Source organism: Geospiza fortis, unplaced genomic scaffold, assembly GCF_000277835.1.
Source record: "Geospiza fortis unplaced genomic scaffold, GeoFor_1.0 scaffold51, whole genome shotgun sequence".
Lineage (NCBI taxonomy): Eukaryota > Metazoa > Chordata > Aves > Passeriformes > Thraupidae > Geospiza > Geospiza fortis.
In genome coordinates, this window is record NW_005054801.1 from 55,832 (window position 1) to 70,391 (window position 14,560).

A 14,560-nucleotide genomic window follows, 5' to 3' on the forward strand; every position below is an offset into this window, starting at 1 on the left:
ACTGGTGGAACTGGGATTGTCCCCGATTGTCCCCTCAGTGTCACCTTGGTCCCACCTGGTGCCGTCTTGGATTCATGGGTCCAGCCTTGGATTTTGGGGTTTTTGGGGCAATTTTGGGGCAATTTTGGGGTAAATTTGGGGGTTTTTTGATTGGAACTGGGCTGGAACTGGTGGAACTGGGATTGTCCCCGGTTGTCCCCTCAGTGTGACCCCGGCCAGGCCACCAAGTCCCACCTGGTGCCATCTTGGATTCATGGGTTCAACCTTGAAGTTTTGGGTTCAACCTTGGATTTTGAGGGTTTTGGGGCGTTTTTTGGTGTGTTTGGGGTCATTTTTGGGTGGTTTTTTTGGGAATTTGGGGATTTTTTCCCCTGGAACTGGTGGTCACTGGTGGAACTGGGATTGTCCCCGGTTGTCCCCTCAGTGTGACCCCGGCCAGGCCACCAAGTTCCTCTACGAGCTGCTCTACAACCTCCCGTTCAAGATCATCCTCATGCCCGGCTGCTCCAGCGTCTCCACCCTGGTGGCCGAGGCCGCGCGCATCTGGAACGTCACCGTGGTGAGAGAGCGGAGAAAATTCCGGAACTTTCCGGAAAATGTGGGAATTCTGGGGGAAAAGTTGGGAAATTTTGGAATTGTTTTGGTGCGGGAATTTTTGGGATTTTTTTGGTGAATTTTTGGGATTTTGGGGGGGATCTTTTTGGGTTTTTTTTTTCAATTATTTTTCAAATGTTTTCCAATATTGTAAAATATTTTGGGAGTTTTTTTGACTTTTTTGTGGTTTTTTTTTTTTTTTGTGAATTGTTGGGAATTTTTTTTCTGAATTTTTGGGTTTTTTTGAATTTTTTGGAATAATTTTTTCAGATTTTTTTCCAATTTTAAAAAATGTTTTGGGATTTTTTTTTTAATTTTTGGGGATATTTTTTGGACAATCTTTTTGGATTTTTTTTATTTTGTTGAGGATTTAAAGGGAATTTTTGGGACTTTTTGGTGAATTTTGGGGATTTTTTGGTGAATTTTTGGGATTTTTTTTGGTGAATTTTTTGACTAAAAAAATTCAATTTTCTTCCAGTTTTAAAAATATTTTGGGATTCTTTTTGGAGGGAATTTTTTGGGATTATTTTTCAAATTTTTTCAATTTTTTTCAAGTTTTCTAAAATTTTTACAATTTTTAAAAAATCTTTTGGAAATTTTTCTTTTGTTTTGGGGGGATTTTGGGGGGATTTTTTTGGAGAATTTTCTTGATTTTTCCAGGATTTTTTTGAGATTTGTTGTTTGGATTTCTTAAAGAATTTTTGGGGTTTTTTTAAAGATTATTTAGGGGCATTTTCCCAACTTTGAGGGGATTTTTGGGGGATTTTCTGGATTTTTTGAAGATTTTTGGGGAACCTTTTTCAGGATTCTTAAAACCTTTTTTTATTTTTAAAAAGTTTTTGGAACATTTTGGTAATTTGGGGGGAATCTTGGGGAAATTCTCTTTATTCTTTACAGATTTAAACAAAAATTTAAATAACATTTTCTTGAATTTTTTATTAAATAAAATAAAAACTTTTGGACCATTCCTGGATCTTTTGGGAATTTTTTGGGGGGGAATTTTTGGGATTTTGGGGGGTCCTTCCCGTCCCTCCCATTCCCGAAATTCCCGCCTTGTTCTTCCCGCCTGCTCCCAGATTTTTCCTGTCACTCCCATTCCCAAAATTCCCAAATTCCCCAAAATCCCCAAATTCTCCTTCCCATTCCCACCATTCCCATATTTCCCATCATTCCCAAATTCCCACAATTCCCACAATTCCCAAAACCCCCACAATTCCCATCCCCAGATCCCCACAATTCCCAAGTTCTCACAATTCCCAAAATTCCCCTTCCCATTCCCACAAATCCCCTTTTTCCCACAATCCCCAAATCCCCCAAATTCCCCACAATTCCCACAAATCCAATCCCCAAAATTCCCAAATCCCCAAAAATTCCAAATCCCAATTCCCCCCCAATTCCCAAATCCCCAAAATCTCAAAAATTCCCCAAATCCCAAAAAAATCCCCCAAATTCCCAATTTCCCAAATCCCAACAATTCCCGTTCCCAAATCTCCAAATCCCAATTCCCATTCCCAAAAATTCCAAAAATTTCAATTCCCAAAATCCCCACAATTTCCATTCCCAAATCCCCCCAAAATCCCCCAAAAGTCCCAAAAAATTCCCAAAATCCCCCCCAAAATTGGAATTTTTTGGGGATGTTTTTGGAATTTTTAGGGAATTCCCAGCGCTTCCTGACGTTTTTCTGGATGTTCCATAACCCCAAAATTCCTATCCCAAAATCCCCAAAATCCCCAACCCCAAAAATTCCCAAATATCCAAATCCCAAATCCCCAAGAATTCCCTAAAAAACTCCCCCAAAATCCCCCCAAAAATCCAGAAAAAATACCAAAAAATGCCAAAAATCCCGATAAAATAAAATAATCCCCCAAAATCGCCAAAAAATCACAAAAAATAAAAAAAACCTGCACAAAATCCCCCAAAACATCCCCAAAAATCTGAAAAAAATCCCCACAATTCCCATTCCCAAATCCCTAAAATTCCAATTCCCCAAATCCCCAACAATCCCGAAAAATTCCAAAAAAATCCCCCCAAAATCGCCAAAAATCGCCAAAAAATCACAAAAAATAAAAAAAACCTGCACAAAATCCCCCAAAACATCCCCAAAAATCTGAAAAAAATCCCCACAATTCCCATTCCCAAATCCCTAAAATTCCAATTCCCCAAATCCCCAACAATCCCAAAAAATTCCAAAAAAATCCCCCCAAAATCGCCAAAAATCGCCAAAAAATCACAAAAACTCCCCCCGAAATCGCCAAAATTCCCGAAAATTCCCTGAAAAACCTGGGATTTTGGGGAATTTTGGGAATTCCCAGCTCTCGTACGGCTCCAGCTCCCCGGCGCTCTCCAACCGCCAGCGCTTCCCGACGTTCTTCCGCACGCACCCGTCGGCCACGCTGCACAACCCCACCCGCGTGCAGCTCTTCAAGAAGTGGGGCTGGACCAAGATCGCCACCATCCAGCAGACCGAGGAGGTCTTCACCTCGGTAGGAACCCCTTGGGTTTGGTGGCCCCAAAATCCTCCTTGGGTTCCTCCATGGTGGCCCCAAAATCCTCCTTGGGTTCCTCAGTGGTGACCCCAAAATTCTTCTTGGTGGCCCCAAAATTCTCCTTGGTGGCCCCAAAATCCTCCTTGGGTTCCTCAGTGGTGACCCCAAAATTCTTCTTGGTGGCCCCAAAATTCTCCTTGGTGGCCCCAAAATCCTCCTTGGGTTCCTCAGTGGTGACCCCAAAATTCTTCTTGGTGGCCCCAAAATTCTCCTTGGTGGCACCAAAATCCTCCTTGGGTTCCTCAGTGGTAACCCCAAAATCCTCCTTGGATTCCTCCTTGGTGGCCCCAAAATTCTCCATGGTGGCCCCAAAATCTTCCTTGGTGGCCCCAAAATCCTCTCTTGGGTTCCTCTTTGGTGGCCCCAAAATCCTCTCTTGGGTTGCTCCATGGTGGCCCCAAAATTCTCCTCGGGTTCCTCAGTGGTGACCCCAAAATTCTTCTTGGTGGCCCCAAAATCCTCCTTGGTGGCCCTAAATCATCTTTGGTGTCCTCAAGTTGTCCTTGATGCCCTCAACCCCATTTCTGGTGTCCCCAACCCCATTTCTGGTGTCCCCAACCCCATTTCTGGTGTCCCCACATCTCCACCAGACCCTGGACGACCTCGACCGGCGGGTGAAGGAGGCCGGGCTGGAGATCACCTTCCGCCAGAGCTTCTTCTCCGACCCCTCCGCGTCCGTCAAGAACCTCAAGGTGAGACCTCCGAGGTCCAACCCAGAGGTCCAACCCCACCCTCGGGACCACCCTGAGGTCCAACCCCACCCTTGGGACCACCCTGAGGTCCCACCCCACCCTCAGGACCACCCCGAGGTCCCACCCCACCCTCAGGACCTCCCCAACCATGGTGGACCTCCAAAAAGAGGAGAAACCGCCCCAAAAATCCATTGGGGTCAAAAAGGAACGGGTGGGAGAGGGTTGTTAATTTATGCAAATGAGGTGGGCGGGGCTTTGAAAATCTGTCCAATCCCGCAGCGGCAGGACGCCCGGATCATCGTGGGGCTCTTCTACGAGACGGTGGCGAGGAAGGTCTTCTGTGAGGTGGGAACCAAGTGATGATGGGTGGTGGGGATTGGTGGATCACAGATGGATGGAGATGGTGGTGATGATGATGATGGATCACGGATGGATGAAGATGGTGGGGATGGTGGTGGTGGTGGACATTGATGGATCATGGATGGATGGATGGAGATGGATGATGGTGGTGGTGATGATGATGGATCACGGATGGATGAAGATGGTGGTGATGGTGGTGGTGGTGATGATGGTGATGATGGATCATGGATGGATGGAGATGGATGATGGTGGTGGTGATGATGATGATGGATCACGGATGGATGAAGATGGTGGTGATGGTGGTGGTGGTGGACATTGATGGATCATGGATGGATGGATGGAGATGGATGATGGTGGTGACGATGATGATGATGGATCATGGATGGATGGATGAAGATGGATGAAGATGGATGGTGGTGATGATGATGATGATGGATCATGGATGGATGGATGGATGGAGATGGATGATGGTGGTGATGACGATGATGATGGTGGATCATGGATGGATCATGGATGGATGGAGATGGATGATGGTGATGATGATGATGGTGATGATGGATCGATGATGGTGATGATGGATCAATGATGGATCGTGGATGGACGGATGGAGATGGATGATGATGATGATGGATCAGTGGTGGAAATTGATGGATCATGGATGATGGTGATGATGATGATGATGGATCAATGATGATGGATGGTGGATGGATCAGTGGTGGAACTTGATGGATGGAGATGGATGATGATAATGGTGATGATGATGATGGATCATGGATGGATGGAGGGAGATGGATGGATCAATAATGGTGGATCATGGATGGATGGAGATGGATGATGATGATGATGATGATGGATGATGATGATGATGATGATGATGATGATGGATCAATGATGATGATGATGATGATGGATGGATGACGAATGGATAGAAATTACCAGAAATCGATGACAGACAGACGGACGGACGGACCTCCCCACCCTTCCAGGTGTACAAGGAGAAGCTCTACGGCAAGAAGTACGTCTGGTTCCTGATTGGCTGGTACGCCAACAAATGGTTCCGCACGCCCGACCCGTCCATCAACTGCACGGCGGACCAGATGGCCGAGGCGGTGGAAGGTCACATCACCACCGAGATCGTCATGCTCAACCCCGAGAACACGCGCAGCATCTCCAACATGGTGAGCCTTGGGTCAGCCTCGGGGCAGCGCTGGCTGGTGGCCAACCCAAACCTTGGGTCAACTTTGGGTGGTCTCCAACCCAAACCTTGGGTCAACTTTGGGTCAACCTTGGGTGGTCTCCAGCCCAAACCATGGGTGGTCTCCAACCCAACCATTGGGTCTCCAACCCAAACCTTGGCTCAACTTTGGATCAACCTTGGGTGGTCTCCAGCCCAAACCATGGGTGGTCTCCAACCCAACCATTGGGTCAACCTTGGGGGTGTCCAATGCAACCATTGGGTCAACTTTGGGTCAACTTTGGGTGATCTCCAACCCAAACCTTGGGTCAACCTTGGGTGGTCTCCAATTCAACCATTGGGGTCAATGTTGAGTGAAGGTTGCGTGGTCTCCAATCCAAACCTTGGGTCAACTTTGGGTCAACCTTGGGTCTCCCTTGGGTGGTTTCCAACCAAACCTTGGATGGTCTCCAACCCAACCATTGGGTCAACCTTGGGTCAACCTTGAGGAGTCTCCAACCCAACCATTGGGTTAACTTTGGATGGTCTCCAGCGCAACCGTTGGGTCAACTTTGGGTGGTCTCCAACCCAACCATTGGGTGATCTCCAACCCAACCATTGGGTGGTCTCCAACCCAACCATTGGGTGGTCTCCAACTCAACCATTGGGTGGTCTCCAACCCAACCATTGGGTGGTCTCCAACCCAACCATTGGGTGATCTCCAACCCAACCATTGGGTGATCTCCAACCCAACCATTGAGTGGTCTCCAACCCAACCATTCCCTCACTGTTGGTTGTCCTCCACCAGACGTCCCAAGAGTTCATCGAGAAGCTGGACAAGAGGTTGGGCAACAACCCCAAGGAGACCGGTGGCTACCAGGAGGCGCCGCTGGCCTACGACGCCATCTGGGCCTTGGCCTTGGCGCTCAACAAGACGGCCCAAGAGTTGGCCAAGCAAGGGGTGGGCTTGGACGAGTTCAACTACAACAACAAAACCATCACCGACGAGATCTACCGCGCCCTCAACTCCTCGGCCTTCGAGGGCGTCTCGGTGAGCGGACGGTGGCGCCGAAATTCGGGTTTGGGTGGTGGTGGCATCTAAGGGGGGTTCCAAAAGTCAGATTTGGGTGGTGGTGGTATCAGAGATTTGTGTTGGGTGGAAGTTCCTCAAAAGCGTGGCTCCAAAATTCACATTTGGGTGGAGGTGACATTGAGGACGTCACTGAGGTGACACTGATGATGTCACCATAGGTGGATGGAGGTGACATTGAGGATGTCACCATCTGTGGTTGGAGGCGCCACCAGGGATGTCCCCACCTTTGTGGAGGTGACATTGAGGATGTCACCACTGGTGGGGGGAGGTGACGTTGAGGACGTCACCATGCCTGGGTGGAGGTGACATTGAGGATGTCACCATCTCTGGTGGAGGTGACATTGAGGATGTCACCATTGGTGGGTGGAGGTGGCACCGATGATGTCACCACCTGTGGGTGGAGGTGACACTGAGGACATCACCGAGGTGACCTTGAGGACGTCACCACCTCTGGGTTTGAGGTGACATTGAGGACGTCACTGAGGTGGCATTGAGACACCACCACCTGTGGGTGGAGGTGTCCCCAGGGGTGTCCCCAACGCCGTCCCCGTGTCCCCTCCAGGGCCACGTGGTGTTCGACGCCAGCGGCTCCCGCATGGCCTGGACCCTGATCGAACAGCTCCAAGGTGAGGGGACAGCGGGGGGACAACGGGGGGTGGCACTCGGGGACCTCCTGAGGGACCTCCAGGTGACACTGAGGGACCTTGGGTGACATTGAGGGACCTCCAGGTCGCCCGTGTTGGTGTCACCTGTCTGGGTGTCCCCAAGGTGTCACCTGTGCCATTGTCTGGGTGTCACCTGTCTGGTGTCACCTGTTCTGATGTCCCCAAGGTGTCACCTGTGCCATTGTCACCTGTCCATTGTCACCTGTCCCACCTGCCCTGGTGTCCCCAAGGTGTCACCTGTGCAGGTGTCATCAGTCCAGGTGTTCTGAAAGTGTCACCTGTGTGGTGTCACCTGTCCCGTTGTCACCTGTCCATTGTCCCCTGTCCCACCTGCCCTGGTGCCACCTGTGTGGTGTCACCTGTCCCGTTGTCACCTGTCCATTGTCATCTGTCCCACCTGTCCCATTGTCACCTGTGTGGTGTCACCTGCCCATTATCACCTGTCCCGGTGTCATCTCTCCTGGTGTCACCTGTCCATTGTCATCTGTCCCACCTGCCCTGGTGTCACCTGTGTGGTGTCACCTGTCCCATTGTCACCTGTCCCATTGTCACCTGTCCCATTGTCACCTGTCCCATTGTCACCTGTCCCATTGTCACCTGTCCCATTGTCACCTGTCCCATTGTCACCTGTCCCATTGTCACCTGTCCCATTGTCACCTGTCCCATTGTCACCTGTCCCATTGTCACCTGTCCCATTGTCACCTGTCCCATTGTCACCTGTCCCATTGTCACCTGTCCCATTGTCACCTGTCCCATTGTCACCTGTCCCATTGTCACCTGTCCCATTGTCACCTGTCCCATTGTCACCTGTCCCATTGTCACCTGTCCCATTGTCACCTGTCCCATTGTCACCTGTCCCATTGTCACCTGTCCCATTGTCACCTGTCCCATTGTCACCTGTCCCATTGTCACCTGTCCCATTGTCACCTGTCCCATTGTCACCTGTCCCATTGTCACCTGTCCCATTGTCACCTGTCCCATTGTCACCTGTCCCACCTGCCCCGGTGTCACCTGTCCGTTGTCCCCTGTCCCAGACGGGGAGTACCAGAAGATCGGGTACTACGACAGCACCAAGGACAACCTGAGCTGGTACAACAACGACAAATGGATCGGTGAGAAACGGGGTGAAAAACGGGGAATTTGGGGAAAATGGGGAAAATTTGGGAAATTTGGGGAAAATCTGGGGGGAAAACGGGGAAAAATTTGGGAGGGAAAATGGGACAAAAAAGGGGGAAAATTGGGAAGAAAAATGGGAGGAAAATGGGGAAAAATTGGGAAAAAATTGGGAAAAATTGGGGGAAAATGGGGGAAAATTGGCAAAAAAAAAAAGGGGGAAAATGGTAAAAAAATTGGGAAAAATGCTGAAATTTTTTCTGGGTGTTCCCAAATTTCCGATTTTTTGGGGATTTGTCCCAATTTTGTCCGCAGGGGGGTCCCCCCCGGCCGATTACACCAAGGTGATCACGACCTTCCGCTTCCTGTCCCAAAAATTGTTCATTTCCGTCGCGGTGTTGGCGTCGCTCGGAATCGTCCTGGCCGTCGTTTGTTTGGCCTTCAACATCTACAACGGGCACGTCAGGTGGGGAAATTCCCAAAATTCCAAAAAATTCCAAAAAATTCCCCAAAATTCTCCAAAATTTCCAGAAGTTTTGGTGGGTTTGGGGGGTTGGGAGGGAAAAAAATGGGATTTTTTTAGGGGTTTGAGGGGGGAAAAATGGGAGGTTTGGGGGATTTAAGTGGAAAAATTTGGAGTTTTAGGGGATAAAATTAAGAGGTTTAGGGGGTTAAAGTGAAAAAATTCAGAGTTTTGGGGTGAATGTGAAAAAATTCTGAATTTTTGGGGGTTGGGGAGGGAAACAATCCCAAAGGTTGAAGGGTTTGAGGTGGGAAAATTCCCAAATTCCCCCAAATTCCCAAAAATTCCGAGGGGTTGGGAGGGAAAATATGGGGGGAAAATGAGGGGGGGAGAATGGGGAAAAAATTGGGGGAAATTTGGGGAAAATCAGGGAAAATTTGGGGAAAATTCAGGGAAAAATGGGGGAAAATCCTGGGGGAAAACTGAGGGGAAATTCTGGGAAAAAGCAGGAAAGAAAGGGCAAAAAACTGGGAAATTTTTGGGGAAAATTATGGGAAAATTGGGGAAAATCAGGGAAAATTTGGGAAAAATTCTGGGAAAAATGGGGGAAAAATTTGGAATTTGGGGAAAATTGGGAAAAATTCAGTGAAAAATTGGGTGGAAATGGGGAAAAAATTAGGGAAAACTTCTGGGAAATTTGGGAAAAATTGTGGGAAAATGAGAAAATATTCTGGGAAAAAATGAGGGAAAATGAGGAAAATTTTCAGTGAAAAATTGGGTGGAAATGGGGAAAAAATTAGGGAAAACTTCTGGGAAATTTGGGAAAAATTGTGGGAAAATGAGAAAATATTCTGGGAAAAAATGAGGGAAAATGAGGAAAATTTTTGGGAAAAATGGGGGGAAAATTCATGGAAAAATGGGGAGGAATTGGGAAAAATTGTGGGAAAAATTGGGGGAAAAGCTGGGGGGAAATGGGGGGGAATTTAGGGGAAAATCGGGGAAAATTTTGGGAAAAAATAATGGGAAAAATTGGGCAAAAATCAGGAAAAATTCTGGGAAAAATGGAAAAAAAATGGGGAAAGAAGAAGAAAAATTTTGAAAACCAGTAAAAAACGGGGGAAATTCAGGGAAAAATGGGAAAAAATGATAAAAAACCGGGAAAACCCCCACCCTCGGCCGTGTCCGGGTGTTGCTGTTTGCGGTGCCGGTTGTACCCGACTGCCGGCTGTTGCAGGTACATCCAGAACTCGCAGCCCTACCTGAACAACATGACGGCCGTCGGTTGTACCCTGGCGCTCGCCGCCGTCTTCCGGAACAGGCGGAAGAACAGGTGGATGAACAGGTGGAGGAATGAGGAAAATGGGATGGGAACTGGCAGAGGAACAGGCAGAGGAACAGGCGGAGAGGGAGGGAAATGAGACGGGAACTGGCAGAGGAACAGGCGGAAAGGAGGAAATGGGGTGGGAAAAGGCAAAGAAACAGGCGGAGAGGAGGAAAAATTAGATGGGAACAGGCGGAGGAACAGGGAAATGGGGTGGGAACAGGTGGAGAAGGGAAATGGCGGGGGAACAGGCGGAGGAACAGGCAGAGGAACAGGCGGAAATGGGGTGGAAATAGGTGGAGGAACAGGCGGAGAGGAGGGGAAATGGGGTGGGAACAGGCAGAGGAATGAGGAAAATGTGGTGGGAACTGGTAGAGGAACAGGCGGAGAGGAGGAAATGGGGTGGGAAAAGGCAAAGAAACAGGCGGAGAGGAAGAAAAATTAGACGGGAACAGGCGGAGGAACAGGCAGAGGAACAGGCGGAGGAATGAGGAAAATGTGGTGGGAACTGGCAGAGGAACAGGCGGAGAGGAGGAAAAATCAGGTGGGAACAGGCAGAGGAACAGATGGAGACAGCACCAGGGATGGGAAGAAACAGTCGGGAACAGTCGGAGGAGGAACAGTCAGAATGGGAAGGGAAGGAACAGTCGGAATGGGTAGAAAGAGTCGAGAACAATCAGAATGGGAAGGGAAGGGAACGAACAGTCAGAGACAATCAGAATGGGGAAAAAAAAGGGAGAAACAGTTGGGAACAATCGGAATGGGAAGGGGAGGAACAGTTAGGAACAGCCAAGAACAGTCAGAATGGGAAGGAACAGTCAGAAACAACCAGAGCCACACCCAGGACAGCCAAAACCCAGGAAACGACAACACCCAGAGCAGGAACAACCAACACCACCATTCCCCGCCGGGTTTCCGACTGTCGCGGCCTCGTCCGACTGTGGCGGTGCTGTCCGGCTGTTGTTCACAGGCGCGGCTGTGGCTGCTGGGGCTGGGCTTCAGCCTGGCCTACGGCAGCATGTTCACCAAGATCTGGTGGGTGCACACCGTGTTCACCAAGAAGGACGACAAGAAGGACAAGCGGAAGGCGAGGAGGGAACAGGCGGACGGGGGCCAGGGGGATGGGTGTTGTTGTTGGGATTTGGGGCTTTGGGATCCGGGTGTTCCTTTGGGATCTGGGTGTTCTTTTGGGATCTGGGTGTTCCTTTGGGTTCCGGGTGTTCCCTTGGGATGTGGGTGTGGTTTGCTGGGGTTTGGGTGTTGGTTTGGGTGTGGTTTGCTGGGGTTTGGGTGTTTGGGATCCGGGTGTTCCTTTGGGGTTTCGGTGTTGGGATCCGGGTGTTCTTTTGGAGTTGAGGTTGTTGGGGTTTGGGTGTTGGGATCTGGGTGTTCCTTTGGGATCGGGGCGTGGTTTGTTGGGATTTCGGTGTTGGGATCTGGGTGTTCTTTTTGGGATCTGGGTGTTCCTTTGGGGTGGAGGTTGTTGGGATCCAGGTGTGGTTTGTTGGGATCCGGGTGTTGTGATTTGGGTGTTGTGATTTGGGTGTTCCTGTGGGATCCAGGTGTTCCTTTGGGGTTGAGGTTGTTGGGGTTTGGGTGTTGGGATCTGGGTGTTCCTTTGGGATTTGGATGTGGTTTTTTGGGATCCGGGTGTTGGGATCCAGGTGTTCTTTTTGGGATCTGGGTGCTCCTGTGGGGTTGAGGTTGTTGGGATTTGGGTGTGGTTTGTTGGGATCCGGGTGTTGGGATTCGGGTGTTCTCTTGGGATCAGGGTGTTCCTTTGGGGTTGAGGTTGTTGGGGTTTGGGTGTTGGGATCTGGGTGTTCCTTTGGGATTTGGATGTGGTTTTTTGGGATCCGGGTGTTGGGATCCAGGTGTTCTTTTTGGGATCTGGGTGCTCCTCCTGTGGGGTGGTTGTTGGGATTTGGGTGTGGTTTGTTGGGATCCGGGTGTTGGGATTCGGGTGTTCCCTTGGGATCAGGGTGTTCCTTTGGGGTTGAGGTTGTTGGGATGTGGGTGTGGGGATACGGGTGTTCCTTTGGGATTTTGGTGTTGGGATCTGGGTGTTGTTTTTTGGATCCAGGTGTTCCCTATGGGATCCGGGTGTGATTTTATGGGATTAAGGTGTTGGGATCAGGGTGTTCTTTTGGGATCTGGGTGGGCTTTGTTGGGATTCGGGTGTTTGGGATCCGGCTGCTTGGGATTCGGGTGTTCCCTTGGGATCCGGGTGTTGGGATCCGGGTGTTGGGATCCGACTGTTGGGATTTGGGTGTTTGGGATCTGGGTGTTGGGATTCGGGTGTTCCCTTGGGATCCGGGTGTTCCTTTGGGATCTGGGTGGGCTTTGTTGGGATCCGGCTGTTGGGATCCGGCTGTTGGGATTTGGCTGTTGGGATCCGGCTGTTGGGATTTGGCTGTTGGGATCCGGCTGTTGGGATTTGGCTGTTGGGATCCGGCTGTTGGGATTTGGCTGTTGGGATCCGGCTGTTGGGATTTGGCTGTTGGGATCCGGCTGTTGGGATTTGGCTGTTGGGATCCGGCTGTTGGGATTTGGCTGTTGGGATCCGGCTGTTGGGATTTGGCTGTTGGGATCCGGCTGTTGGGATTTGGGTGTTGGGATTTGGCTGTTGGGATCCGGCTGTTGGGATTTGGCTGTTGGGATCCGGCTGTTGGGATTTGGCTGTTGGGATCCGGCTGTTGGGATTTGGCTGTTGGGATCCGGCTGTTGGGATTTGGCTGTTGGGATCCGGCTGTTGGGATTTGGCTGTTGGGATCCGGCTGTTGGGATTTGGCTGTTGGGATCCGGCTGTTGGGATTTGGCTGTTGGGATCCGGCTGTTGGGATTTGGGTGTTGGGATTCGCGTGTTTGGGATCCGGCTGTTGGGATCCGGCTGTTGGGATTCGCGTGTTTGGGATTCGGCTGTTTGGGAGTTTCTCCGTCACCCGCCGGCCGTTCCGGCGCCTCCGGTGACCGCGGGGGTTCCGTCCCGGCAGAGCCTGGAGCCCTGGAAGCTCTACGCCACCGTGGGGGGCCTGGTGGCCTTCGACGTCGTCACCCTGAGCGTGTGGCAGATCGTGGACCCCCTGCACCGCACCATCGAGGTCTGGCGCGGGTTCCGGAAGGTTCTCCGGGGGTTTGAGAACCTTCCAGAAGTTCCTGAGGGGTTCTGGGGGTGTTTGGGGGTTCCTGGGAAGTTCTTGAGATGTTCCTGAGATGTTCCTCGAGGTGCTTGAGGGGATCTTGAAGGTTCTCCAGGGGTTTGGGGGGGGGGTTTGAGGTGTTTGGGGGTTCTAGAAGGTTCTCAAGGCGTTCTGGAGGTGTTTGAGGGATTGTCCAGGTGTTTGGGGGCTCCTCGAGGTGTTTGAGAGGGTTCTGGAAGGTTCTCCAGGTGTTTGGGGGTTCCTCGAGGTGTTTGAGAGGGTTCTGGAAGGTTCTCCAGGTGTTTGAGGGTTCCTCGAGGTGTTTGAGAAGGTTCTGGAAGGTTCTCCAGGTGTTTGGGGGTTCCTGGGAAGCTCTGGAGATGTTCTGGAGATGTTTAAGGGTTCCTCGAGGTGTTCGGGGGGTTCTGGAAGGTTCTTCTGACTCTCCCCACCCCAAACCACCTCAAACCACCCCCAAAAAAAACCCCAAATCCCCAATCCGGGCGTTTTCTCCCCAGGAATTCACCAAGGAGGAGCCCAAGTCGGACATGGACGTGTCCATCCTGCCCCAGCTCGAGCACTGCAGCTCCACCAAGATGAACACCTGGCTCGGTATTTTGGGGGGATTTGGTCAATTTTGGGGTTTTGGGGTAAAATTTGGGGAATTCTCAGTAAAATTTGTGGGGTTTTCAGTGGCATTTTGGGGGATTTTAGGGCAAATTTGGGGGAATTTCAGGGACATTTTGCGGGATTTTAGGGCAAATTTGGGGGATTTAGGGCAAATTTGAGGGATTTAGGGCAAATTTGAGGGATTTAGGGCAAATTTGAGGGATTTAGGGCAAATTTGAGGGATTTAGGGCAAATTTGAGGGATTTAGGGCAAATTTGGGGTACTTTTGGTAAAATTTGGGGATTTTAGGTGGGATTTGGGGTTTTTTTTTTGAAATTTCAGGTGGAATTTTAAAGCAAATTTGGGGGATTTTAGGGCAAATTTTGGGGGATTTTAGGTTGAAATTTGGGATGTGCAGATCAAATTCTGGAAGGTTCAGGTGGAAATGAAAATGAAATTAAATTTTTTAAAATGACAAAATTAAAAAAAAATTAATTTTTTGAATTGAAAATAATTTAAATATATTTTTAATTCAATTTTTTTTTTCCTTTTTCTCAATTTTTTCCAGGGATTTTCTATGGATTCAAGGGGTTGCTGCTCCTTTTGGGAATTTTCTTGGCCTATGAGACCAAAAGCGTCTCCACGGAGAAAATCAACGACCACCGAGCCGTGGGCATGGCCATCTACAACGTGGCGGTAAATTCCAGAACATTCCAGGGAAAAAAATTCCCCTGAAAAATGGTGAAAAAATTGAGAAAAATCCCAAAAAGTAAAAAAAAAAAAATCTCCC

The 14,560-nt window shown here is 49.6% G+C and overlaps 1 protein-coding gene across 1 annotated transcript in view; it reads left to right on the top strand.

Annotated features, from left to right (window-relative positions):
• GABBR1 (gamma-aminobutyric acid type B receptor subunit 1) overlaps positions 1 to 14,560 on the top strand; it is a gene marked incomplete at its 3' end in the record, with an annotated part of 30,243 nt that overhangs the window by 14,429 nt on the left and 1,254 nt on the right. Inside the window, exons 5-18 of the mRNA XM_031065482.1 lie at positions 425 to 559; positions 2,907 to 3,077; positions 3,731 to 3,832; positions 4,112 to 4,177; positions 5,179 to 5,370; positions 6,175 to 6,417; positions 7,022 to 7,085; positions 8,159 to 8,236; positions 8,553 to 8,703; positions 9,935 to 10,048; positions 10,973 to 11,108; positions 13,015 to 13,122; positions 13,680 to 13,773; positions 14,339 to 14,466. Coding sequence (XP_030921342.1) covers positions 425 to 559; positions 2,907 to 3,077; positions 3,731 to 3,832; positions 4,112 to 4,177; positions 5,179 to 5,370; positions 6,175 to 6,417; positions 7,022 to 7,085; positions 8,159 to 8,236; positions 8,553 to 8,703; positions 9,935 to 10,048; positions 10,973 to 11,108; positions 13,015 to 13,122; positions 13,680 to 13,773; positions 14,339 to 14,466 — 1,782 coding nt within the window. The remainder of the gene's footprint in view (positions 1 to 424; positions 560 to 2,906; positions 3,078 to 3,730; positions 3,833 to 4,111; positions 4,178 to 5,178; positions 5,371 to 6,174; positions 6,418 to 7,021; positions 7,086 to 8,158; positions 8,237 to 8,552; positions 8,704 to 9,934; positions 10,049 to 10,972; positions 11,109 to 13,014; positions 13,123 to 13,679; positions 13,774 to 14,338; positions 14,467 to 14,560) is intronic.